At 54.1% G+C, this 25,612-nt stretch overlaps 1 protein-coding gene across 3 annotated transcripts in view; it reads right to left on the bottom strand.

Moving 5' to 3' along the window:
• Positions 1-25,612, bottom strand: part of HDAC4 (histone deacetylase 4) — a 95,696-nt gene that overhangs the window by 15,519 nt on the left and 54,565 nt on the right. For 2 of the 3 annotated variants that reach the window (XM_049782541.1, XM_049782540.1), the window contains exons 4-18: positions 23,912-24,156; positions 21,755-21,905; positions 19,781-19,901; positions 19,560-19,681; positions 16,254-16,385; positions 15,099-15,211; positions 14,040-14,156; positions 13,733-13,904; positions 13,025-13,245; positions 12,379-12,636; positions 10,863-11,049; positions 10,257-10,390; positions 8,103-8,223; positions 4,708-4,754; positions 2,901-3,008 (exon numbers count right to left, since the gene is read on the bottom strand). In XM_049782541.1, coding sequence (XP_049638498.1) covers positions 2,901-3,008; positions 4,708-4,754; positions 8,103-8,223; positions 10,257-10,390; positions 10,863-11,049; positions 12,379-12,636; positions 13,025-13,245; positions 13,733-13,904; positions 14,040-14,156; positions 15,099-15,211; positions 16,254-16,385; positions 19,560-19,681; positions 19,781-19,901; positions 21,755-21,905; positions 23,912-24,156 — 2,249 coding nt within the window. The remainder of the gene's footprint in view (positions 1-2,900; positions 3,009-4,707; positions 4,755-8,102; positions 8,224-10,256; positions 10,391-10,862; positions 11,050-12,378; positions 12,637-13,024; positions 13,246-13,732; positions 13,905-14,039; positions 14,157-15,098; positions 15,212-16,253; positions 16,386-19,559; positions 19,682-19,780; positions 19,902-21,754; positions 21,906-23,911; positions 24,157-25,612) is intronic. The other variant, XM_049782542.1, reaches the window with a different exon arrangement.

Raw genomic sequence — 25,612 nt, forward strand, 5'->3', positions numbered from 1 at the left:
GTGTGAGCATATATATTCTTAGTTTTTGTCGGGAGTCTGTTTTCTTTTCTCTCCACCCCCCAAATCCACCAGCAATATAATGTAGCACCACTTCCTCCTGCAAAGACATATTAAACAAAGGGGAAATTGTACGTATAAAAACAAGCTCTTATCTACTAGGGATAAAAACTCATACTTGTTTACAACACAGGGACATCTCCCACCCTGAATGTATGTCATGTGGAAACAACTTAGGCTCCAGGGAACTAGACACTGACGGTCCAGCCTTGACTCCTGGATCCCAGACAGAGTTCTCCACAATAGCTCCAAGAACCAAATCCCCTCCAGGGCATTTACAATGCAGCTCTGACACCAACATGCGCCAGTTCTAAATTGATAACCTGACAATGAGGAAATGGGAACAACTTGATCTAAGAGCAAGTTGTCCTTCCTCATCAGCTATCGATAAGACAAAATCAGAAAACATGTCACCCTTTGATCAGTGCAAAAGCCAAGATCACTATATACAAATGACTGGTTGTTGCAACCAAGACTGGACAATATGCATCCAGGAACCAACAGCAACAACAATAGCAACAAAAAGCTCTAGCCTAGCTTTTGGTCTGATAAACAAACAAGATCTCAAATTCCAGAGGTCTGACTGAGACAACCGCAACTGAACAGGTCTTCCGGAAACATAATGAAAGACTTTATCCCAGGCTCCTTCCTAGGAGCAACATAATGACCAAGACCACCAACTACAGAAGATGGATTAAAATGACACTGAAGAAGCATAACTGCTAGAACCACAAAGACTAAGCTCCATTCCTTGAGCTGCACAGCCACCAAGATCTCTAGATACAGAGGTCTGATTTTACCATCCAAGACAAAGCAAAAGTCTTCCATACACCATGAAAGCAACAAAGGGAGAGTAAATGATCATGCAAGGAGTCTATAGTTAATCCTATGACAGTATACTTCAGGGGTGGAGAAATCCCCAATAGTTACTGTGTCTATGCAGGGGGGAAAAGAAAAGAAAAAAAAAAAAAGCACAAAACAATCATTTTTCCACATATTTATTTATCAATTGATCGACTTTTTTGACTTCTTTATTTTGGTGTAGAGATTGAAGTTGATATCTCCAATATTATTTTATTTTATTTTATCTTATCTTTCTCTTTCTTTTTGCACTCGAGCATGATTTGATTTCAGAACCGAGACTAATGTGTGGTGCTTGTCTTTATTGCTGTAGTGCTCACTGGTTATTTAATTTGATATTTCTTTCTGTATTGTTGTGGTGTTTCAATTACCTTTTTCACATCCTCTCTCAAACTGAGGTTGGAAGGCTCTAGAGGGACTCCACCCATTTTCAGTGTATTTGACTTATTTTTTTTCTCTTATTTTGTACCCCAATCTATTGCTTTTCTTTCCTTCAAACAAAACCACATACCTCGATTTATCTAGCTCTGCCTCTTAAATAGAGGGGGAAACAAGGGAGGGTTCCAGGACCAAACAGATATATGATCACTAATAGTAAGCCAGACAAAGAGGGGTCCACCTACTCTAGCAGCCCGAGGGGTGATGGTGGAGCATATGGTTGTATAAAGGGAACTGGGATGGGGGGAGGACATATTTGGTGATGGGTATTCCCCTGATTCAATGTTAATATGTACCTAAAATAATACTGTAAAAGATACGTAAGCCATTATGAAAAAAAAATTTGTGTTTTAATTAGAAACTTTCTTTGACTTACATGTATTATTATATTAATTGTATGTTATGTTATGTTACTATATTATATTAGTTTACCTCATTATATTAATCAATTTTGTCTCTTGAATAAATTCTTACAATAAAAAAAACAAAGCACAAAAAAATGAAAACAACAGCAACAACAATAAAACCAAAAAAAAAAAAAAAGGAAAGTTCTTGTCAATAGACTTTGAGTCCCTTTGTAAGCAGCCACCTGAGGACCCCAATTTCATAGACAGTAGGACTGGGTGCTCCCCAGGACCCCATACATGGGACCACCAAAATCCCTGTCCATGGAACCTCCATATCGTCTGTCCATGTGACTCCTAGAAGTCCTATAGACACATAGGACCCCTAGAATCCCTGTTTAAGGAAGCCCTAGACCCTCTGCCCATAGAACTCCCAGAATCCCTGTCCATGGAGCCCCTGAGGCTTACTGAAACCAGTCCCCACAAATCCTGTAACACCTCTACAGCTTGCAGGAGGGGGTGTGTGTGTGGTTTGCAGATTGGAAACCAGACAGGGGTGCATCACTCCTGCACATGGGCATGATTAAGTGGTTCTGGGAGCCTAGGCTACAAGAGCCTAGGGGCCCCCGGGCACTGCAGTAATACCACTGGAAAGATCCAGCAGCATGGTCTGAGAGCAGAAGGCTCAGCTCCTTCTCTCCAAACATCAAGGGGACCCGAGTCACAGATGGGTAGGGCACGGGCTTCCCAGACCAGGTACCTGCACAGGTATAGGTACAGATCAGGTACAGCCCAGAACAGGTATCTGAATGGGGGTTCATATTTATCCAGTTCCCAGAACACTAACTTCCAAGTGTTCTAACTCTGGAAACCAGACATCATGGCACAGCAGTGCCCTGAACTAGTATTGGGCACCCCAGAAGGAACAAACAACCCAGGAAAGTGAACATGGCAGAACTGAAGGTCACCCACTAAGTCCCTCCCATGTCCCTGTGTCCCAGAAAGAGTAAAGAGGGGAACCCTTGGTTCCACGCAGCTGCCCTTCTCCCCACATACCCTATGGCAACCCCCACCCCTTTGCCCATCTCTACCTGACCTCCTGCTTTTCATTCTCTCCACTGACAGGCAGCATTAGGGGCTGCAAAGCCCACCTGAGCCTACCTGCCCAGGCATGCTCTTCCTAGCTCCCAGTGCACTGACCTTCAACTCTCCTGTGGCCACCTTGAAGACGAGCTCGATGACGCATCCCACAGCCAGGCGGGCAGCACCAGACGAGTGCACCTCGTTCCAGATGGTGTCACTGTCCACCTGTGGGGGGAAAGGCAGCACAGTGAGGTCTGGCTCCTGGCAGGGATTCTATAAGACCCCCTCAGTCAAGTCTCTGGAAGGACAGGTCGAGAGCTGCAGGTGCTAAGGAGCCAATGAGCTAATGAGTCAACAAGCCCATGAGCCTAGAGCCAATGAGTCCATTAGTTCATGAGCTAATGAGCCACAGTCCTGGCTGGACCTGTTGTTCCTTCTCTTGCCTCTTACTGTGGGGTTCCAGTTGGGAGCTGCTAGTGCTGCATTTCTTTAGGACCCTCAAGACTATCAACAGCATTTGAACTGGAGTGAGGTGTGGGGAGGAATGGGGTGTCAAGGACCAGGATCCAGGCATGCCCAGAGGATCCACAAACATGGCAGCTCTGGTGGCATTTGTCTTGCGAGAGGCCCCATAGCTGTTCCCAGAGTCGCTGACTTCTAAAGGGTTGACGAGGTGGCTCTGTAGAGAATCAGCTCCTCATGCACCAGTAGTGCAGAGGCCCAAGTGAGGGGAACCAAGGAGAGTGAGCTGGGCCTCTGCAGGTCTCCTTTCCCCATGAGAACTCCCAGAGCTGAGGGATGCAGGAGCCTGCCAGACTGTGCCAGTCATGCCTGCTGCCAGGGCTTTTAACAGGTCCTGAGGCTGCATCTCCAAAGCCAGACTCTATGGGATCATTGACAAGGGTTCAAGCCATTTCCAGAGGCACCAGCCTGCAACGCTTTCAATAGCCACATAGCAGCCTGTGTGGTAAACCATTCTAAAGATCTGCATGTCTGTTGAATGCTGCTAGGGGATTTGGTTGGTAGGCTGGCCTGAGGTCTCGGGCACCAGTGCTGGAGCTCTGCTTGTGGAAGTGGGGTAACACTAGGAGCTTCCCCGAAGTGTGTTGTGGGGAGGAGGTACCTGGGAACTGTTCCCCAAATAGGTGGGAACATGTGGCTCACAGTGCACCCTCTGGGGATCTTAGGTGCAGCTCAAACTGAGGGGTATTAGGTGCAGCTCAAACTGAGGGGTAGCACTGTGACCTGCCACAGCCCCTGAAGCCCCAGGAAGGGAACTAGGCTTTATAGCAGAGCTATCTTGGCAGTTACCACCTGCGGGGCAATAGGGACCCTAGAAAGCTTTAAAGATAGATGATGGGGTGAGTGTCTGCCCTTGGAAGGGCAGCCTGGAGACTCCTGGGAAGCCTGTGTCCATGTCAGGATGGGCCAGGAGGGCCCCCAGGAGCAGGATTATCAGGGCTAATTCCTGTATATCCCTCCCCTCATGGCCATTCCACCTGGATAGAGGAGCATGTCCTGCTCTGTAGAGGACAATCTGGTTCTGTAAACCCAAACCCTAAATCTTGCCTGATAGTGGGCCAGAACAAAGGGATTGCAGCACAGTTTTGGAGCTAGACACGGAACCCTAGGTTTGGGGTGGCATGGATAAGCCCCGTTTACACTTTGACAGGATCCTTTTCAGAGTCTGCTCGGACTCAGGAAGAAAGCTGAGACCTCAGGCCAGTCTGCTATGTTACCTCCCCTGTGACCTGCAAGTGATCGTATGGGCACCATCTGCCTCTGCCTCCCTCTCACATCTGTGAGTACAGAAACCTCAGCCCCAAAGCTCAGGATTGGGATATCAGGTCTGCCAAGCACCTCACCTGCCAGGGTCTCATCAGGTTTCGGGGGGATCATGGGGCATACACATTCAACTACTCACCCCAACACCACCACAGGGCAGTCTGACAAACACGGAGGTCAGTGAGCCTATGGGAGAGAACCAGATGTAGGATCAACTGTAAGGCCTTCTCTAGGGCTCTGGGTTCCACGTGGGGACCCCACAACAGAATCCACATGTGTGCTTGGGGAACTGGTGGAGTGGAGCTGCATGGGGCTGTCCTGGAGTGCAAGGTTACCTGGTGGTGCAGGCCCGGCTGGTGTGCGTGGAACAGTCTGCCAGGCCTTCAGGACCCCATCTCTGGCCCTTCCTGCTCAGACCATGTCTGAGGTCATGTGCCCCTCTGCCAGGCAGTGGCCACCCAGGGCATACATGGTGCCAGAGAGAGCAGAAGGGGAGAAGCCAAGCACCTGGGCGCTCACAGTGACAAGTAGGGTGCTGACAGGGCACCCCCAAAACCCACAGACCCTATAGAAGAGTCCACAGGGCCTATAGCCTTGAACAACTTCTAACACCAAGTTCAGCAGGAAAGAAGGAGCAGAGATGATTGTGCACTCCCCAACACTAAACTACCACAGATTCGGTATCACACACACATTCTGTACAACTCATACACATACGTGCACATCTGTATGCTTAGCTAACAGACATTACGACTGCATGCTTGGCTAACACACACAGACATTATAACCACATATTTGGCTAACATACATACACACCACTACATACTGGGTTAACAGACACAGACATTACAACCTCACACTTGCTAACACACATGCAGAAGTTACAACCATGCACTTGGTTAATATACATATAGACATTTCAACTGCACACTTGGCACACACAATATAACTCCACACTTGGCTCTCACACACAAACTATATAACCACACACTCAGATGACACATTGTATAAATACATAAATGGCACACACAATATACAACTGCAGCTGGCTCAAATACACACCACACACCATACTATAGCAGTACACTCAGCTAATGTATACACTGTACAACACACAACTGGCACGCACTTGATTAACACACACAACCACACAGTCAGCAAACACACATACGTGCCATGTGCTGTACAGTGACAAACCCTGCTAATACACACACCCTGTACCACCATGAGCTTCACAAGTTCAGGCACTCACCATGTGTAGTAGAATGAGCTCTATTAACACACATACCTATACAACCAAGTCTGTAAACTTCCAGCAGGATTTCAATCACAAGTATGGCTATTGTGCACACACCTCCTAAACGAGGCCACAGCTCACATGCCTTAGTGGTAGGCTGACCCTGGGGAGGAGCCAGTCTGGGACACTGTGGGCTTACTGGAATTGATCTGTTTCTATCTCACTCAGTATCCACCTTGTTACTCATTGGCTGGAATCATCTTTGAACATAGCACCTTGGATTGGTGTTGAGACTATCTGGTCCCACCCTCCAGGTGTGGCCATTTTCCCTCAGATTAAATAATCAGATGGAAAGGAAGTCACCCTCTTTAGTTTCTGGACCTCCTTGGAGCTGGCTGCTTTCTAGGAGCTAAGGGCAAATGTGGGGAAACTCCTGAAAATCCTTCTCCCTGTACGTATGTATCCGTGTCTCTGTGTATGTGTGTTATTCTTCAGCCCACCATCCGCTTTCAGACCTGTGTCTCTCCAGTGTTCTGGTGTTTGAACCTGAGGACTTTATTCAATAGGAAGGACACTGACAATACATAGCAGGGCTCTAGGGGCCCAGCCTAGCTGAGCTGAGGCCTAAGGCCCCACTGAGGAGCCTGCAACTCACAGTATTGTCCAAGTCAACTCTGGCTTCAACCTGTCCACTCGAGTGTGTGTGAGCAAGAAAGTGAGTGAGAGGGGCTGAAACAATAGCACAGTGTTGCGGTACGGCATTTGCCTTGACTGTGGCCGACCTGGGGCGAACTTGGGTTTGATTCCTGGCATCCCACATAGTCTTCTGAGCCTGCCAGGAGTGATTTCTGAGTGCAGAGCCAAGAGTAACACCCTGAGCACTACCAGGTGTGGCCCAAAAATCAAAAAAGAAAAAAAGTGAGTGAGTGAGAGCATGAGTGAGTGTTTGGAGGAGTGTAAGTGTGGGTGTGAGGATAAGTGTAAGTGTGGGAAGGTAGGTGTAAAGAGTGAGTCGTCACACATGCAGAAGGGAGAGATGAAACTCTATGGGGTCCCAGGTGCCAGGATGAGCCATACTGAGCCAGGGAGTTCTCTAATGCTACAGGCTGTGCCCCACCTACTGTGGTCATGGTTCAGGAGCAGCAGTGGGGTACAGGGCAGGCTCGGGAGGACAGAGTGATGAAAAACACTCCTGGGCCGGGCGGTGGCGCTAAAGGTAAGGTGCCTGCCTTGCCTGCGCTAGCCTTGGACGGACCGCGGTTCGATCCCCCGGTGTCCCATATGGTCCCCCAAGCCAGGAGCAACTTCTGAGCACATTGCCAGGAGTAACCCCTGAGCATTACAGGGTGTGGCCCAAAAACCAAAAAAAAAAAAAAAGAAAAACACTCCTGGCCCAGACTCCAGGGGAAAGAGAGAGGGACAGGTAAGCCTCCTGGCCCAGCCCCAGGAGACAGAGTGACAGGCAGCCCTGCTAGTTCTGGTCACGGAGGACAAAGTGCCAGGTAAACCTCTGGCCAGGGGACAGAGTGATAGGCGGTTAGCAGGAATGAAGCAGGAAGGGAGGTCAGGACTGTTGATGTATTTAAGGGAATTAATCACTGTACCTTTAAGGGGTGATGATGCGCACCCCCTGAAACAGCAATTGGCTTGGGACATGCCTAACTGACAACTGCCCTACTATAAAAAGGTAGGGCCTAGCATTATTGGAGGAGAGCCAGAAATCCAGGGCTCCCTTGGCCAGGCTTGATGCAAAGCATCAGCAAGATGCAATTTGCTCAGCCTCTCTCTCTCCTTCTCTATCTCAAATCCAGGAGCTACAGGCCTCGGAAGATTGGCCCCAGAGTGATCTCTCTCTCTCTCTCTCTCTCTCTCTCTCTCTCTCTCTCTCAAAAGATTGCCCCCCCTCTCTCTGAAGATTGGCCCCACTCCCCCACCCCTTGGGCTAAGTTGTAGGTTACTACACAGGTCTGTGTCTTGTGGGGAGCACTGCTGCCAGGGATAGGTCAGGCAGTGAAGTTCTTTCCATAGGTGGAGACCCCCCAGGCTCTTTGGGGGACCTGGGGAGCCCAGGGACCCCAACTCACAGCACCTTTTCCCAAGATGTCCTAAAGTGAAGCCCTGGCAGACTCCAGGCTGGCACAGCAGGCTGAGAGAGCCCTGGCCAGTCCCTTTGCCACCCAAGGCCCACTCTTTGGGAACCTGCCACCTTTGTGAATGAAGTGCCCTGTGAACAAGGCCGCTCGCATCCTGTTCTGCAGCAGGAGCAGTGGGTAGGGGAAGGGAAGGCCATGGAGTACCTAGAAGTTTCTTACTGTCCAGTTTCTGCCGGTTGAGAGGGTTGGTGCCATACAGCAGGGTGTGTGCCTCGGAATGCACTGTCTGCAGCTCCTCCAGAGTGGCCTTGCGGCCCCGGATACACTGCGAAGAAAAGCACAGTCACAACCGCCCACATAGGCTCAGAAGAGAGTGAGTGTGCAAGTATGTGTGTCGGGTATATGTGGAAGTGTATCCTCACCCCACATCGCCCGGCACATGGGACATCACGCATCACTGCTCACCCTGACCTTCCTAGACCAGCCAAGCTCATCTACTTCACATTTGTCTTACTGCTAGAGCTGTGTGGGAAACGGGGTTGCTGTTGGGGCTCCCCCAGGGGAAGCTTGAGCTTGGATTGTTTACAGATCAGCCCCAATGGGAGGAAAGAGCAAAGCAGCCCACAAGAGCATATTCATGCACCTTTACCTCCCTCACGCACAAACCCTAACTCCACATACCCACACTATGACCCTGTATGTACACCCTGACTCTACCCAGGTTTGGAGGCCCTGAGGCCCCAGGTAGATCACAGTCCCCAGCAGGGAGAAGGCTCAGGTCCACACTGCAAGGACAGTGTGATGGTGATGGGTGGGAGGTGGAGCCCAAGGCCTGTGTTCCAGTAAAGAAGGTGTGTGCCTCAGGCCCTGAGAAGAACACACAATGCAGGGAGCAGGAAGGGGACATCTGTGGCTGCGGGCAGGGTCTGTTTTGGCTCTTTCTTGCACCCCTTCAATTCACCAGCCTGGAGATCTTCTCCTTCGAGCTCTGGGTACTGAGAGCATGGGGACTGCCTGCAGCAGAGGCCCCATCCAGGGGCAGAGAGGAAGGTGCTGCTGCGGGAGCACCCCCAGGTTCCCCAGGTTCAAGACCTGGTTGAACCCCAGGTTCAAGACCGTTGAGCAATTGGACTCAAAGGTAGTTGGTCTAATCAGGAGATGGAGGGGGTATTAACCAGCACTAAATCCTGGCCCAGCTACCAGAGGTTAATGAGGGGGAATCTATGGGGGTATGCCCATATCCCCAGCCCCTCCCTTGTCTTCATCCCTCTCTTCTGTCCACTCCTTTTTCTGAACTCTCCCTCCTCTCCTGATTCTGTCCTCTTCCCTCTCTCCTGTCCTCACCCAAATCTCCTGTTCATTACCCAGCGGTTCCAATAGGAGCAGAAATCCCATATCTGTGTCCTCCTGAGTCCTGAGACCCCTGTGGTAACTGTGGGGATTGTTGCCTGGGCTGCTGCTGCTGAGAGGTTGTCAGAGCCACCTGGACCGATCATTGGGGTCAGGGAGGTCACAGGGATCTCAGCTGCTGTGGGGGAGCAGCAGGTGATGCCAGCCAGAGGCAGAAGCTCACTATCCTGTCTTGGGGAGATGCTGCCCCCTAGAGGCATGGTCTCAGCTACCTAAGAGGTGCCTTTACCACCCCTTACTGCCCAGCCATGCTCCCACTCTGCCCCCTCACCGGGGGCAGTAGGAGATTCAGGGACCCATGTCCAGTCTCCAGGTGGTTCTTGAATTGGGGATAAGGAGGGGAACCAGGGAGTGCCAGGAATTAGAATCATTATCGGGTCTTTTCTGGCCGGCTGTACTGTACAGTGGAAGGTGCACACAGGATGGAGGTATAGATGGCTTTCAGATCTGTTCCCCTGCACAGAGCCCCCACCACCACCAATGGCCCTACAGGCAGATGGGCAAGAAGAATCTGGGGCCATTGGGACTGCATGAGGAGAGTTGAGGCAGATCCACTCCCACATGCATGGTGAACCCAGCACGCAGGAGGCATGGGTAGGAGCACAGATTAGGGCACAAGTCAGGGGTATTAATCAGAGGGTACAGGTGAGGGGCGTGGATCAGAGGTTAAAGTCAGGGGTACAGGAGATGGTCCTAGGTGAAGGATTTGGTCAAAGGGCTTCAGGTCAGAGGATCCTGGGTGAGGGGTGCAGGTCAGAGGGTCCCGGGCCAGTGTCCTGGGTCAGAGGTTGCTGGGAGAGGGGTGTGGATCAAAGGCTCCTGGGTGAGGAATGCAGATCAGAAGATTCCAGGTCAGAGGGTCCTGAGTTGTGTGAATCAGAGGATATGAGCAAGGGTGCAGGCCAGAGGGTCCTAGTGAAGGGCGTCAGTCAGGTCTTACCAGCTTACCTCACACTTGCTGCGTAGGCCTGTCTCCTGCAGCCGGGACCAGATGCTCTGGATGCGGCCTGCGTGCTCAGGGTGGTTGCTGCTGCTCCCGCAGGCACACTGGTGCTTCAGCATCAGTGTGTCATACACAAGACCTGTGGGATAGATCAGTCAAAAAGGAATCTGCACCTGGGAATGGTCCTAAGCACTCAGCAGTAGCACCAAGGCCAAGCATGGGCCTGGCTCATGCCCTCAGCACATGCTGAGGAGGTGAGCAGGCCAGAGAACTCAGGAGCCCGGCAGGCATGAACACACCCCGCTGAGCATCGCAGCCTGAGTTATGGTCAGGGGCGAATGTGGTGGGGAAGGTAGCAGATGCTGACCTGAGGCCCAGGTGACACGTTCCCTGAAGGACCATTTCCTGGTTACTGGGAAGGGGAGATGGTCACAGAGTGGGACAACATATGAGTAGGCAGAGAGACTCTAACCCCAAAGCAAGTCTGATGAGCATGGGTCTGTTCCCTTTGAGCCACCTGCTCTGGCCAACTGCTCACAGGGCTCCAAAGCACTGCCTGACTCAGTTGCGTGCCCTCTACCGTGGTTCCCCCTGCCGGCCCGGCTCTTCACCTGTGGTGAACCTCGGCTTCGTGGGGGGCTCCTGCACAGACATGGGGAAGGTTGCAGACGCTGGGGAAGACTGTGCTCGGGACAGAGGCCGGTGGCCACCAAAGGACACGGGGATACCAGCGGCCTCCATGGATGCCTGGTAGTTCCGCAGCTGGTGGATTCGCTGCTGCTCCAGGAGCAGAGCTTGCTGGGGGGACAGAAGACGAGTTTCCAGGGGTCATTCCTCTCAGCATCACTCTCCTGCCCCCTACCCAGTCACCACCATTCCCTCTTGAACCCCTTCCTGCCCTCCACCAGGTACCATCCCTGTACTTCCTCCCTCCATCACCTCATTCCTCCAAGTTCCTTCTCCCACCCACTCATTCATCCTCTTTCCCTGACTCCTCAAGGCCGACAAAGGAGGGGCCATGATACCAGTAAGGGGTCCCAGCCTGAGAGAGCTACAGAGAAAGCAGAGCTCCTCACGGGACTTGGCACTGTTAGAGATGGTGCGGTAAGGGCTGGGCTATAAACAAGTCGGGAGACCAAGAGAAGTGTTGAGGAGGCAGCAGCAACCAGGCGAGGGGCCTTTTGAGTCTCAGGCACTGGGTCTTACCACAGGGTCCTAAACTCTGTCCTACATGGTATCAGGGCCAGGAACCTGGGGGTCGGAGGCAAGGAGAGGACTCCTATGCTCTGCTCCTCTCTCTACCTTGGGGTCTCTCTCTCCACTTGCCCCCAAGCAGACGAGCTGCTGTGGGCACTCAGTCAACATGCCTGCCATGCTCCCTAACTCCAGGGCTGTGCCCTGGCAGCCCCTTCACTACAGTTCTGCTCTGTTCTCCATGTGCCAGTGCCAGAAGCTTCTGGCTTGGGCAGTGGGAGTTGAATTTTTCTGGGCCTCTCAGGGACCCAGCACTCACTACTGCTTTAGATCCAAAAACACAAGAGAGACCCCATCATCTCCTAAGGGACCAGCTACACCTGCACCCAGGGTCAGCCGATGACTCTGCTCCTGTGCCCCCCAACACCCAGGGCTTGGAGCTGCTCTTGGCAGGTGCTGAGAAGAAGCCCTGAAAGTGCCCAACTAGGGAACAATCCAAGAGATGTGAGGGAGCCGCCTCCTCCACTGCCACTGCCAGGAAGATGCCAGGGCTTGAGAGAGGCACAGGAAGAGCCCGACCTGGGATGTAGAGACCTGCTCCCATGGGGGGCTTGCTCAGTGGTCCTCCCTGCAAACACTGTTCCTCTAACCTCTCACGCTGTGATCTCCCAGCCCCCGACCCCACATACTGACCCCACCTAGGCCTATCACCCTGCCCCTGGACAGCCCCCACTCCTTCCCTCTCTGACCCTAACCAGGACTATCCCTACCCTCCCACTCAGCCCTGACCGAAGACCTACTCCTCAGCTCCCAGACTGCCCCTCCCATGCTTTGACACCCCCACTTTTTGCCTTTGCCCCAGGCCCTAACCCCATGCTGCTTCTCCCCCTTCTCTCCCTCCAACCCTGCCCAATTCCACCCTAGGCACCTCACCTGTCTGAAGAGCAGCTCCTGCTCATTAGCCTGGTGTTGGCTGGGCTCCATGTCCCGCGGGGGCTCTGCCTCCTCCTCGTCACTCTCGATGGGCTCCTGCTTCACCTGCACCCCAGCTAGAGCATGTGCCTCCTTGTGGCCTGCGAGCCGGTCCAGGTAAGGCTCCTCAGGCAGGACCTGGTGCTCACGGAGCTCCTCCTCTGTCTCCTCAGGGTGGCTCTCGGGCTGCCGGGCTGGCTCGGTGGGCTTCGAGATCATCTGTAGGAGGGATAGGTGTGGGCAACGCATGTCCCAGGCAGGCCTGGCCAGGACCCCACGCCGCAAGTGGGAAGGAGCTGCCCTCTGGAGGCCAGGCCAGAGAGAGCAGAGAAGTTGGCACCAGCCTGAAGGCACAAGGGACCTATGCCAAGATTCTGTCCACAGGGGCTGTAGAGAACGTGGTAGGGAAGAGCGGGTTGGTGGGCTGACTACAGTGTGTTGTTCAAAGGTCTGAGAACGAGTCACAGGATGGGCACTCCGCAGGGACTCTGCACGTTGACAGCATATTGGGGTGGGGGGCCTGGTGGCTGTGCTGGTGGTGGTGAGAATGAATGGAGAGGTAACAGCAGGTTTATGGGACACGGCCGTGGTCCTGCCCAGCACCCACCTTGCTAAGGTGCAGCTGCTGCTGAAAATGCTGCTTCTGCTTCTCCAGGAAGTGCTGATGCTGCTGCTGCACCACCAGCTGCTGTAGGGCCTGAGCATTCTGGGGCAGTGGCGCCGACTGTGTGCGGCCTAGTGGCCGATGCTGCCGCAACTTGTGCATGGATGGAGACACGCGCTCAGCACTCACCAGGGACTGTGCATGCAGGGGCAGTGTGCCCAGGCCTGCAAGACAGCAGGAGAATGCTCATGGGGAGAGAGACCAGGCTGGCTGCAATCCCTGGCCAGCCCTCCCCACACCATAGCGTATAAGTGCTGGCCAGTCCAGGACACTGTACCCAGGCCACAAGCTTTTCAAGAGGAAAATCCCCAGGAATGCAAACAGCCCGGTATCCTGGGCTGGAGTCTGTGCCCCCATACTGGAGTCTGCCCTAGGACAGGGCAGGGGCCTCAGAAGGGAGGGAACTCCTGCAGCCTCTCCCAGAACTCCTGGGCTTTGTCTTGCTCATTTGGGAATCCAGACCAGCTTCCAGGATCCTTGGCCCACTGTGCCTGACTGCCCACCCACTGTGGCTGACCTGGTGTACCCCATTCCAGTATCCTCAGAGACCGAGTCAGTCCAGCTCGAAGTCATCACGCCCCCAAAGCAGGTACAGAACCCAGTCCTAAAGGTTGGCTGGGAGGATATGGGGACCCTGCCAACCCCACTCACCTGCGGGTGGCTCCAGGAGGACCATGTGCTGCAGGAGAGGGTTGTGGGCACCATCCCGTTCCAGAGGTGCCGTGCCCAGGTAGGGGGGCAGATGCGTGGCAGGGAAGAGGGAAAGACGCTGAGGCAGACTGGGCAAGGCCAGGCGCTCCACCTCCTGCTGGCCTGCTGTTCCCTGCAGGACACAGGAAGAGCGCAGAAGGGCTGGGACAAGGATCCATCGCAGTTCTGCTCTGAAACCCACTCACCTGTCCTCCTCTTCCGCTCTGACCCCACTCACCACCCCAGCCCTGGCTGGAAACCCACTCACCACTGACGGGCCCGTGGCAGGCAGTCCCAGCGTAATGTTGGGCAGGGAGGGCGACGTGTAGAGTGGCAGGGGGGCTGCAGATGCCTCACACCCGACCAGTCTATGTGCCAGGCCAGTCTGCAGAGAGAGCAGGACCGTCATGCCTGGGAGGTGGTGCAGGAACCCTGCAGGGCTGTGGGGACCTGGGGTCTTCCAACCTGCCATCCTCAGAGTCAGGGGAAACCCTCTGAGGGCCGGAGGGACTGGCCACACTGCCGGTCACAATGCTGATAGCCTAGCCTGTTACATTCCCTGCAGCAGAACTATCAGCACCCTCAGAGCTCCTGAGGTGTGACTGGCCTTTAATGTCAAGCTTCCTGATGTCCACCTGGTGTCTCTGCTAATGGCAGAGGCAGAAAAAACTAGTGCTGCAGTGGGCAAAGGTCACCATTAGGGACACAGGGCCTGAGATACACAGCAGTTGGGGCACTGAAACAAAGCCTGGAGAGGCCTGGAAACGTGCATCACAGGTGACAAGATGTCAGAGAAACAAGATCGAAAATCCTAGGCTGCAGCTTAGGACACAGGCAAGGCCACGGCCGAGCAACTGCCATTCAGCTACCATGGAAAACATCCGCCACCAAAGGGACATGAGTAGTAGCCACTGGACCCCTACGGGGTGGCTCCATGGCTAGAAGAAGCAAGAATATAAGGGACAGATAGTGGCAAAAGATGGCAGGGGTGGCAGAAGGGGACAGAGTCGGCTCCCACAGCGGCAGATGCTGTCACTGTGGGGACCACACTGCAGGGATACAGTGATACCAGATGTCACTGCAAGGATTGTGCTGGAGGGACAGTGACTCTATGTCACCCATCCCCCAGATACTTCCACATATGGGAGCCCATGTATAGGATATGGGGTATGTGGGCACTTGTTGCCAGGCAGCTGAGCAGCAGAGTGTGAGACACAGGAAGAGGAGCATACAGCCTCCCCAGGTACCCTCCCAACCCCAGATTCCAGTCCAGATTCGAGTGGCCCAAGCTGTATCCCATGAGCACAGCAGGACGTGGGGTACTGACCTCAGCTGGAACACTGGGCACGGCAGGTGTGATGCCATTCTCCGAGCTAACGTTGCCCGAGCTGTTGTTGGGGGAGCTGGGTCCTGAGCCAGGGGCGCTGCTGCAGGCTGAGTCTGCAGGGAGAAGAGCCAGGAGGCTGTTGCACCCAGCAGATGTCTGCAACTCAGCCCAGAAACCACCAGGAGACTCATTGTAGCACTGAGTCACCCAAGGTGTCTGTGGTAGGACTGGTCATAGTACCCAGAACTGAACTGCCCCCCCCCCCCAGTCCCTACAGCTGAGCCGGTCATATTGCCCATGGCCGAGTTTGTTATACTTCCTGCAGCGGAACTACCGGCACCCTCTGGACCCACAAGGTCTCTCCAGGGCTCTTGTGGTGCTACTGTCAATGTCAAGCTTCCTGAACTTCAAGTCCAGTAAGACAAGACTTGAATGAAAAGGACCTGGACACCACCAAGAGGCTTTGAGTGGGAAGCCTTCCCCCATGTGCCTGCCTGAATCCCAACCTCTGCTTCCCTCACCCGCAAACACCCAAGGAGCATCAATAGGAACCACCATGCTGTATGCATGTGATGAGCCATACGTGGGCCCAACACCACTTGTACCCCAAAGCCATGGAGCCCTGACACTGTCCCACATCCAACACACACAGCCAGGAAGCTGCCATGTGTGGCTGTTCAGTGGGAGAAAGTGGCTGATGCAAGGCAGCTGCAGGAGCCCAAAGAGATTCAATGTGGAAATGGGGGCAATAACCAAACTCTGCCCAGGTCATCCCTGGTCCCAAGGCCTCCCTTCTAGACAGCAGCTGGGTATCCCACCTGCAAACACCATGTCCTGCATGTAACTTCAGAGTCAGAGGAATTGTGCTGGGAAATAAGGGACCCTTGGAGTGACTGTCACTCCTGGGAAGAGGGGGATATGCCCAGGCAGGGAGTGTGCTTCTGCCTCTCTGCCACCAGAGGGGGTCCAACAGCACAGCACTGCCCAGAACAGCTGTTCTGTTCCTCCTGCCGGCTACCGGTCAGGTCAGAGGGAGGGGAAAGGCAAGCACAGACAGGCCCAGTGAGCCCTCAGACAACACAAACCAATGACCCTGGACACAGTGTAGAGCCCCTTTCTGGGCCACTTTCAGTACATGGGGACTGGTGCACTCACCTGGCACATCCAGAGGCCGCTTCTTGAGTGCCGTGGCTATGGGCCCATCCTTCCTGCGCAGTAGCGGACTGCTCCGTCTCTCAGCTACCTTCTGCTTTAGCCGGGACCGCAGTTTCAGGTTGGGCTCGGAGGCTGTGCGGGGGGACATGTGGTCAGAGCATTGTGTCAGCTCCAGGGCCCTCTACCCAGCCTCCTGTCTTTTCGTCCACTCTGGGCAGCAGGGAGCTCATCATAGCCTCTGTGCAGCAGCACAGAGACTGGCTCTGGAGCAGACAGTAGTGAGGCCTTCCAGGAGGAGCATTTCCTCATGCGGCCCCATCTCTGTCCCCTGGTTCTAGCCTCCCTCACTGGCCACTGGACACCCATGATGGTACCTCAATCATCCCCCCACTGACTCATTTTTCACCTGGGTCCCTCCGGGCTATTCCAGGGGCTCAAAGGGTTTCTACAACCCCTGGCTAGAATCCCCTTCCAGAAGGAACAAAGTGGGGTGGGAGTCTGGGGTGCACATGGGGTATCTGAGGGTGCATATAAGGTGGAGAATGCGGGGTACATGTGGGCAGGGACCTGGGGTGCACACAGAGAGGTCTGAGGTACACACAAGGATATGGGTTTACACATAAGGGAATCTGATGGTACACATGGAGAATCAGGAGGTACACAGAGGAATTTGGGGGCTGTATGTCAGGACCAATCAAAATCCCATAAGAGAGGGTTAGAAACAGGATTTAATGAACAGGGGTAAAGTAGGGAGGCCAGGGGCCTTACGGCCAGCCCCCTAAACCAAGAGACGGAGTGGGACAAGGACGGGACCGGGCAAGGACTCAGCCAGGGAAACAACCAGACAAAGATAACAGGAGGAGAGAAAGCAAAAGGCAGCAGGGCAGAGAGTCCGGCAAACAGTTTCTCCAGCAATTCGGCAGCAACCATCCAGCAGGAACAATGTGGGAGAATCTGGATGCTTGTGGGAAGTGACTGGCTCCAAGTCCCCACACGGCTGTCCTGAGGCTCCTCCCACAGTGTGTGAGTCCTATGTGAGCAGCATCAGGGCCAGGCTGAGAGAGGACAGAGCCCCCAGTGTCCCCTCAGTCCCTTCCATCTAGGACCATGCCTGACCAAGCGTCCCCAGACTGTGAAGTTATGAAGCACTGGGTACTGCGGGGGCCTGACCCCAAGGGCTGCTGGCAGGTCGTGGTGTTGGACAGAGCAGGTGGTCCTGTAACCCGGGGTCCTGTTACGGGGGTATGGGTGGGGAGATAGTGCCCCCATCCCAAGCAGCTTGCTTCCTGGGAACTCCATGCCTGGCCACAGAGGTCAGGTCTCCTGGCAGCCAAGACAAGGGACAGAATTGCAGTTAAGTGCACAAGTGGAGGAGCTTCTTGAGGACACAGAAGGGCCACAGCCAGTCCCTCGAGTGAAAGGGGCGAGACCCTTGGAACCACCAGGCTCCAGGGTGGATATGTTTATTTACCTGTTTTGGAATCAGACCTAGAGGTGCTCAGGCTTATTCCTGGCAGAGCTCAGGGGACCAGATGTGAAGCCAAAGACTGAACTGGACCAACTGCACACTGCCTTACCCCTTGCACTGCCTAACACCACCAGATCTGATGCCTTGTGACCCCAATTCTTCCAGCATCCAAAGCAAAGGGAGATGGGGCTCAGGGCTGGGGGGGGTCTCACCCTGTTTGGGCTTCACTAAACAGTGTGATCACAGTGGTGTGCAGGAAAAGGGATCCAGGAGAAAGATGCTGGCTGAGACCCCAAATAGCATCCCCACCTCAGCTGCCAGCCCCGACCCAGCTCCTGAACTCTACTGTGCCCCTAGTTAGCTGTGAGTGACAGGGAGGGGGACCCGGGCAGAGCCAGACACTATGACCATGATCCTACCCACCTGGTGGGTACCTCCTCCTGCTGAGCAGGAGCACCCTGGAGGCACCCAGGAGGGGCCACACAGCTCCAGGCAGCCCTCATGGCAGGACACGTCTCAGGGCCAGTAAAGACTGAATGACCTCCAAAGACCCACAGCCTCAGGTCAGCCAGGCTGGGTAAAGGGAGGCCTGGACGAAGCAGCTGTTTGGCTGTGTCCAAACAGCTGTGTCCACGGCTATGTCCTTAGGGCTCAAGGAGGAGTGCAGAGAGGACCCTCAGACACGATGCACTTGCCGAGGTGGCATCAAAACACTCTGGCTAGGGGCCGGGCGGTGGCGCTAGGGGTAAGGTGCCTGCCTTGCCTGCGCTAGCCTAGGACGGACCGCGGTTCGATCCCCCGGCTCCCCCGGCATCCCATATGGTCCCCCAAGAAGCCAGGAGCAACTTCTGAGCTCATAGCCAGGAGTAACCCCTGAGCGTCACAGGGTGTGGCCCAAAAACCAAAAAAAAAAAAAAAAAAAAACACTCTGGCTAAGGGGTTGATCCCATGATGGTATGCTTCAAGGATGGAGAAACCCTGAATCTCTTAGGCCACAGGAATTCCCTTTCTTCCCCAATGCTTACTGTGCCTATGCAAAAAAAAACAAAAAAAAAGTGGGGGGAACGCCAAACCCTACCACTCCAGCACCCATACTTTTTCTTGTTTTGTTTTGATTTGTTAGTTTTTGACTTTATTATCCTTCTCTTTTTTCTTCCACTTTTCTCATTCTTTTTCACTCTTGTGGTTATTATTTAGAGATTTATTTTTATTTGCCGGGTCCATTTTTTTTCTTTTTTCTTCCATTTTTCTTTTCTTTTTTTTTTTTCCCTCTCTCTCTTCTTTCTTTTTTTGGTAGTTGTCACCAAATTTTTTTCTCCCCTTTTTCTTATCCTTATCTCCAATGACAGTGGAATAGATGCTCAATTTACAACAAGCTGTAAATTGGAGACCAGTTGCACTAGCATACTGGGGGGTTGAGAAGGGATATATGGGATGCATATTGGGAACAGGGGTGAAGGGAGGACAGCACTGGTGGTGGGAATGCCCCTCATTCATTGTCACTATGTACCATAAATAATGCAGTGAAAAGTTTGTAATGCACTTTGGTCACAATAAAAATAAAAAAACAAACAAACAAACAAAAAAAACACTCTGGCTAGCCCCGAACTGTCCTGCCCCGTGACCTATGTTTCCCCCTTTCCCATGATCCTCATATTCCTGCCCCTGTGGCCTGTACTGTTTGACTCCCATGTCCTATGTGTCCACTTCCCCGTGCCATATGACCCCATGGCCCTGCCCTGTGATGTATGTTCTGCCTCTGGGTCATTTCCCTGTCCACTGAACTGCACTGCCATACCCCAACTCCATGTCCCTGACTGCAAGTCCCCACTACTGACCTGTTTTGCGCAATGGAAAGTCGTCTTTGGCGTCGTACATGCCCAGAACTGGGGGGTTGTAAGAGGCAGAGGCCCCGCTCTGTGGCGGGGAGCTCTGGTCCAGGGAGCTGTGCTGGGTCTTCCTGAAGGGGAAAAAGGGTGAATGGGCCCATCCTGTGGCCTGGAGGGCTGGGGCAGGGATTAGGGCCTAGAGGTCCAGTGGAGTGATCCTGTTCACTTACCCATACCAGTAGCGCGGGTCACTGGTGATGCAGTGGTTCAGGTTCCGCTGGGCCAGTGCCTTCTTCTTGTTCAGGACAAACTCCTGAAGCTTCATCTTCACCTCGGTGCTGGCCACGGCACCTATGGCCAAAAGACATTGATGGATGGAATAGAGTGGGGCAGGACAGGCACCCAGGCACCCCTTCCACAGGGGTATGGGGTAAGCAAATAGAAGCCAATGCCTGCCAGGAGGCCTGGAGCACAGTGCTCATCTCCCAACCCACATGCCCCATGGCATCTGCCACCTCTGCCAAGGGGCCAGCCCAGCGAGGACACAGTGACATCCCAGTTTGTCTGCCTTGGGCTATATCTAGGCTGGACCCGGAGAGATGGGCACTGTGGTATTCTTACGGCCTCTTAGAGGAAGCCTCAGATTTCCATCATAGTCTAAGTGCTGCCCTGCCCTGAGATGTGGCAGCCGGCTCCAATCTGCCCACTCCAGGGCACAGGAGTGAGCTGGGGAACAGAAGAGCATGGGGAGATCAGGCCGGGCCATCTGTAGAAAGCAAAGGATATGCCCGGCTCCAGACACCACAAGAGGGCTGCTAGCACACTGGCTTCTGACCTCGTCCACTCTCAGCCTCAGGTTCTAAGAGTCTTTCACAGGCACATGTTGGGGTCACCATGTGGCCCAGCTGTTGTTTCTGGTTGGGGACCCCAAACTCCCAACTGTAATTAAGGGTGACAGTTTGCCAATCCCACACCATCCCGTCCCTCAGGCCCGTGGGCAGGGGCAGATGCCAACAGAGACACCGGAGAGGCAGCCCGGCTTGGGGGAGGAGCACAGCTTCTCATTAGCCCTGCTCCCATGAGCTTTGGAGATTGGGGGACTTGAACACAAGTGCCAGTTTTGTGCAGCCCTGGGTATCCTGTGGTTCTGACTATTCACTCACGCTAACTGCCCAGCACGGCACAATTGCAGATGCAGGACAAGTCCTTAGTGCACCCCAATTCACACCTCGACGAACTATGATGGCCCTGTCTGTTCCTCTCACACCTACCAATGTCTTTCCCAGGGTCTCCCACATGGGGCAGTGGCCTGGACTCACACAGGGACAGCATAGGGCCCCTATGGTTCCAAAAGGGTCCCTCAGTGCATGGGCTCTGTTCGGGGTCTGGGATCAATCCTGTCCCCAAGAAATAGGTCACAGCCTACCGGCAAATGATGCTGATAGATGCAGACCAGGCAAGTGACAGGGAATGGGCCATGTCCACAGCGCCATGTCCTGGTTCCCAGTTCCCCCAGGTCTGTGTGACCTGGATCTTTATAAACCATAAACACCAACTGTCACTGTGTGCAGATGAGAGTGTTCTAATGCACCCACACTGACAGAGCCCTGCAAGGCCACGCAAACACTGAGTAGATCCGGTAGGGAATGGCAGGGCTACAGTTATGCTCTCTAGCCCAGGCCAGGTTCAGAGGAGTATGAAGACGCCTGGTTTAAACCCACGGCCTATACCTAAGGGGTCCAGGGGCAGAACCAAGAGGCATGGCCTTTCTCCACGGCTGCTCTGCATCTGGGAGTGAACACTGTCACCCAATCACAGAGTGGAGGGGACCCTACGGTCACACACCTGGGAAGAGGGTGGTCTTTGGGTCTGGGACAGATATCGCCCATCTGGGGTGCAAGGATGTGAGCTCAGGGTTGCTCTGTGTGTTTGTGGAGTGGGGGGTTTTAAAAGCAATATGAGGCTCAGCCTTATGCCAGTCCAAGGCTGTGCTTGAGCAGCCTCAGAGGTATAGTTAAGCATCAGCCTGAAGGGGACACAACGCGGGGGGAGAGAGATGATGAGAGAGGCCACCAGGGAATCAGTGGATGATGGCAGGGCTACAAGGGGATGATGGAAGTAGCAGGGTGACAGGAATGCAGAAAGGACAGGGCCAGTAGGCCCAAGTCTTTGGGGTACAAGGCTGGCTGCATGGGCACACTCACTCTCTTTGCCTTTCTCCTTGTTCTTCAGCTGCTGCAGCTTTTGCTCTCGGTGTTGCTTCTCCAGCTCCTGCTCCTGGCGGTGTCGCTCCAGCTTCCGCTGGTGCTCAAGCAGCTCCTGCTGATGCTTCAGTGCAAGCAGCTCCTGCTGTTGCTGTGGGCAGGAAGTCATGGTCAAAGGTCACTCACTGGCAGGGATGGGCAGGCCACCAGCATCAGATGGTGCATACCAGCTTAGTCTCCATGTGCATGGCCAGGACCTGATGAACCTGCAGCTGCCTCCTCAAGCTCTAGTTTCTGCCCTAGTCCACTGAGAGTGAAATCTGCACGAACAGGGACATATACCAGCTGGGGGCCTGGAGGGCTGAAGGGGTGCTATGAGCAACATGCCCCCCAAAAGTTTGGCACTCCATGCATGAAGACTAAACCTGCAGTTGTGTTGCCATATCCTCATCACTCCAGGACTCCCCACTTGCAGGCCCCTCTTGGGGCACAAAGAGTCCCCAGAGTCAGGTGTGACTATGGAAACATCCAGGCTGCCTCTTGCAGCATGACAGAGCCCCTGGATCTGCAGTTGCTGGACAGGATATAACTCAAGCCCACGTGACATCAGCTGCTGTGGCCATGCTACCTGGTAGCTGGAGAGGCCCGAACTCAGGTCTCGATGGTGTAGGGGATGTACATGCTTGCAGCTGTCCTCCCATGAACCTTGCCTGCCTGAGATGGCATGCAGGGTCACACCCAGGGCCACTATCCTTTAGTATGCATCACAGCTGCACTGAGGGTGAGACAGTGGCCTGGAGACCCCAGAGCTGGGGCAGCACCATCAAGGCTGCAGTGTGCTGGGCATTTCCTGTCACTGCTTCAGGACAAGACACAGGCAGTGTCAGATACTGACTGACACAGGCAGGGCCAATGCCCGCTGGGACAGCAGGACCAGTGAGAGATGGACCCGAAGTGCTCAGATGAAGTGCCAGGCCTCAGGCACTCTGGAGGGCTCCACCATCGACCCAGGTAGACAGTGGTCACTTGATGACTCCCAACCCTGGCTGAGCCCGTCTGGGCCTTGGGCAGCAGTACCCACACACCTCAGTCTATTTACTCCTCAGAGCCTCATGTTCTTCTTGGTGAAAGTGACCAAGCCCAGGCAGAGCCTGAGGCCAGGCTGGGTGGGGCCACCAGGGCCAGGGTTGAGGGCAGGAAACACTGACCATGGGGAGCCTCAGGTAAACATATGAGGCCAGGAGATCATCATATGAACTCATCAGAGCCCTATGCCTGGGGTCTACCTGTTGTGGGCACAGGACTGGGCAGGAGGAGGCTTGTCCTAGGCCCACACACTGGGTGAGGGGACATCCTATCAAGCATATAACTGACTCCCCACGATCACCTGAGCCCCAAAGTAGTGATCTGAATGACCCCCGCTCCCTAGTGTGATCATGTTGTGGGCTCAGGCTCTCTGGGCATAGTGGATGGGCCATTTCTCTTGCCTGAATGTGGCTGTTAGAACATCCTGAGTTGTGTGTTGTGAAGGTGACAGCCTTCACCACAGGTCAGGAGCAGGGGAGGGACACCTGGGGACAGGTGCTGCCACCACCACCGGCATCTCAGTTGGTTCACTTCACAGCCCAGGTCAGATTCAGCCTATGAGTCAAGTACAGGAATTTGCCTGCATTTCCTTCTCAGAGTAAACACAAGGTGATTCCCAGTCTGTGGAAGAGCGAGAGTTGAGGACAAAAATAAGGAGTGGGGGTGCTATGGGACAAGCTGGCGTGACCTCTACCTGTTCCTTCCCTGCCCCTCCTCGTGCGGCCGAGTTTCTGCTGTCAGACAAGAGGAAGCCGGCACTAACTCTCCACATAGGTACCCAACAGGTGGTCACAGGGATCTGGAGTTGCGTGCCCAGTGCAGTGTTGTCCGACATGAGTGTACAGCCCTGTGTGTTCCTGTGTGTACACATGGTCTTCCTTTTGTGAGGCCCTGCACAGATGTGTACAGCCCCTGCACCATTTATGGCCTTGCATGTGTCCATGGCCCTCTGTACAACTAAGGTTGTACCTGTGTCTACAGTACTGTGAGAGTACATGATACTACATACATATGTGCATGCCCATGCTTCCAGGCTTGTGCATGGCTCGGTGTGCTGGCAGGTGTGCTCACCTTGATATGCTCGTGCAGCTGGGCCTCATGCTGCCGTGACAGCTGCTCGTGCTGCCGCTGGAATTCCGCGATGAGGATCTGCCGCTGCAGTTGCTGCTTCTGCTTCAGTGCCAGAAGCTCCTGCTGCAGCTGCTGCTCCCGAAGGCCAGGCTCTGCCACAGGCAGCGAGAATGGGTGATCCAGGCGCAGGTTCAAGGGCACAGCCGAGGGGGCCACCTGCAAGGGCAGCGCCGACGCCACGTCCACTGCGGAGAGTCCACACGCACTGATCACTGAGGGCCCGGCCTGCCTGTCCCCAGGACCTCCTCACTCAAGGCTCATGTGCCTGTGTACCTGACAGGGTGCCAGGCTGAAGTGGTACCAAGGGTGCCCTCCGTTGACCCCCAGAGGCTGCCCCTTTCCTGGAAGCCAGGTCCAGGAAATGTGTGGCTCTGCCCCATTTAGACAGACAGACAGACATACAGACCAGCACAGACACAACAGGGACCTCCTTGGGCTTGGGGGAGGGGGGCATAAGCAAATGGTTGGATCCCCTGCCTGAGACCAGGCATAGCAATTCCCATGGCCTAAAACCCTTGGAAGGCAGCTTGAATCATGGATTCCACTAGCCTCTCCAGGCAGCTGCCAGCTTGGCCAAATAGACTCCCCTATTTTTCTTAAACTGTGCTGTGACAGACATCCCGCCTTGGGAGGCTATGGATGCCAGTCTTGCATGGGAAGGGGGCTCTGATACCCTGAGATGCTGTTTCCATGTACATGAACTCTGCAGCCCCACAGGCTAGTTAAGGCTTTTACTCTTTTGTTTTTGTTTTTGGACCATACCCAGCAGAGTTCAGAGGTTACTCCTGGCTCTACATTCAGAAATCGCTTCTGGCAGGTTTGGGGGACCAGATGGGATGCCGGGATTTGAACTACTGTCTGTCCTGGATTGGCTGAGTGCAAGGCAAATGCCCTACTGCTGTACTTTCTCTTTGGCCCCAAGGCTTTTACTCTTGTCGTCTCCCCCAAGAGGGTTCGCCATAAAGCACAGCGAAGTGGAAATGGGGTGCTTAGAACAAACCCCGGAGGGGTGCTCCAACTTCCAGGGACCCAATCATTGTGGGAACTTGGTGGGAGGAGAGGAAGAGGCAGAACCCCTCTGAAGATGCCGGGTGCCCCACCCTAGGGCAGGGTTCAACCATGGCATCAAAAAAACCCCTTTAGGGGGCTTCCTAAAGCCAGGGAACAAAGAACGGGTGGTGTGAGGGAGGGTGGTGTGAGGGAGAAGGGGACTGGCTCCCACTGTTCCTGGCCACATATGGGGCCCTAATCAGGGTGACCATTAAAGCTCAGGCACAACAGGGAAAGGTGAGAGCAAGCTCACAGAGACCCTCAAGAAACCTTTTCAGGCCCTGAGGTTTCGGAGTGCTGAGGCAGCAAGACTGGTGTCACATCAGGAGCCCAACCCGCTCCTGGAACAGTCGTGGCAGCAATAGATGCCTTGAGAAGAGACGGGCACAGGGCTGCTGGGAGGTCTCCAGGGATACACCCCAACATGGGATTAGCGGGTAGGTATAGGTCAAACCATGGGGTGCTAAGACACCAAGCCAAGGACATCCCCAGGTCAGCACAGCTAGAGAAAAAAGGTGTTTAAGTTTTGCCTTATCAAACGTCTCTCAGATCCCTAGAAGGCAGTGGCACATAGAGGTACCTGGACAGGGT

This window comes from Suncus etruscus, chromosome 10 (genome assembly GCF_024139225.1).
Source record: "Suncus etruscus isolate mSunEtr1 chromosome 10, mSunEtr1.pri.cur, whole genome shotgun sequence".
Taxonomy (NCBI): domain Eukaryota; kingdom Metazoa; phylum Chordata; class Mammalia; order Eulipotyphla; family Soricidae; genus Suncus; species Suncus etruscus.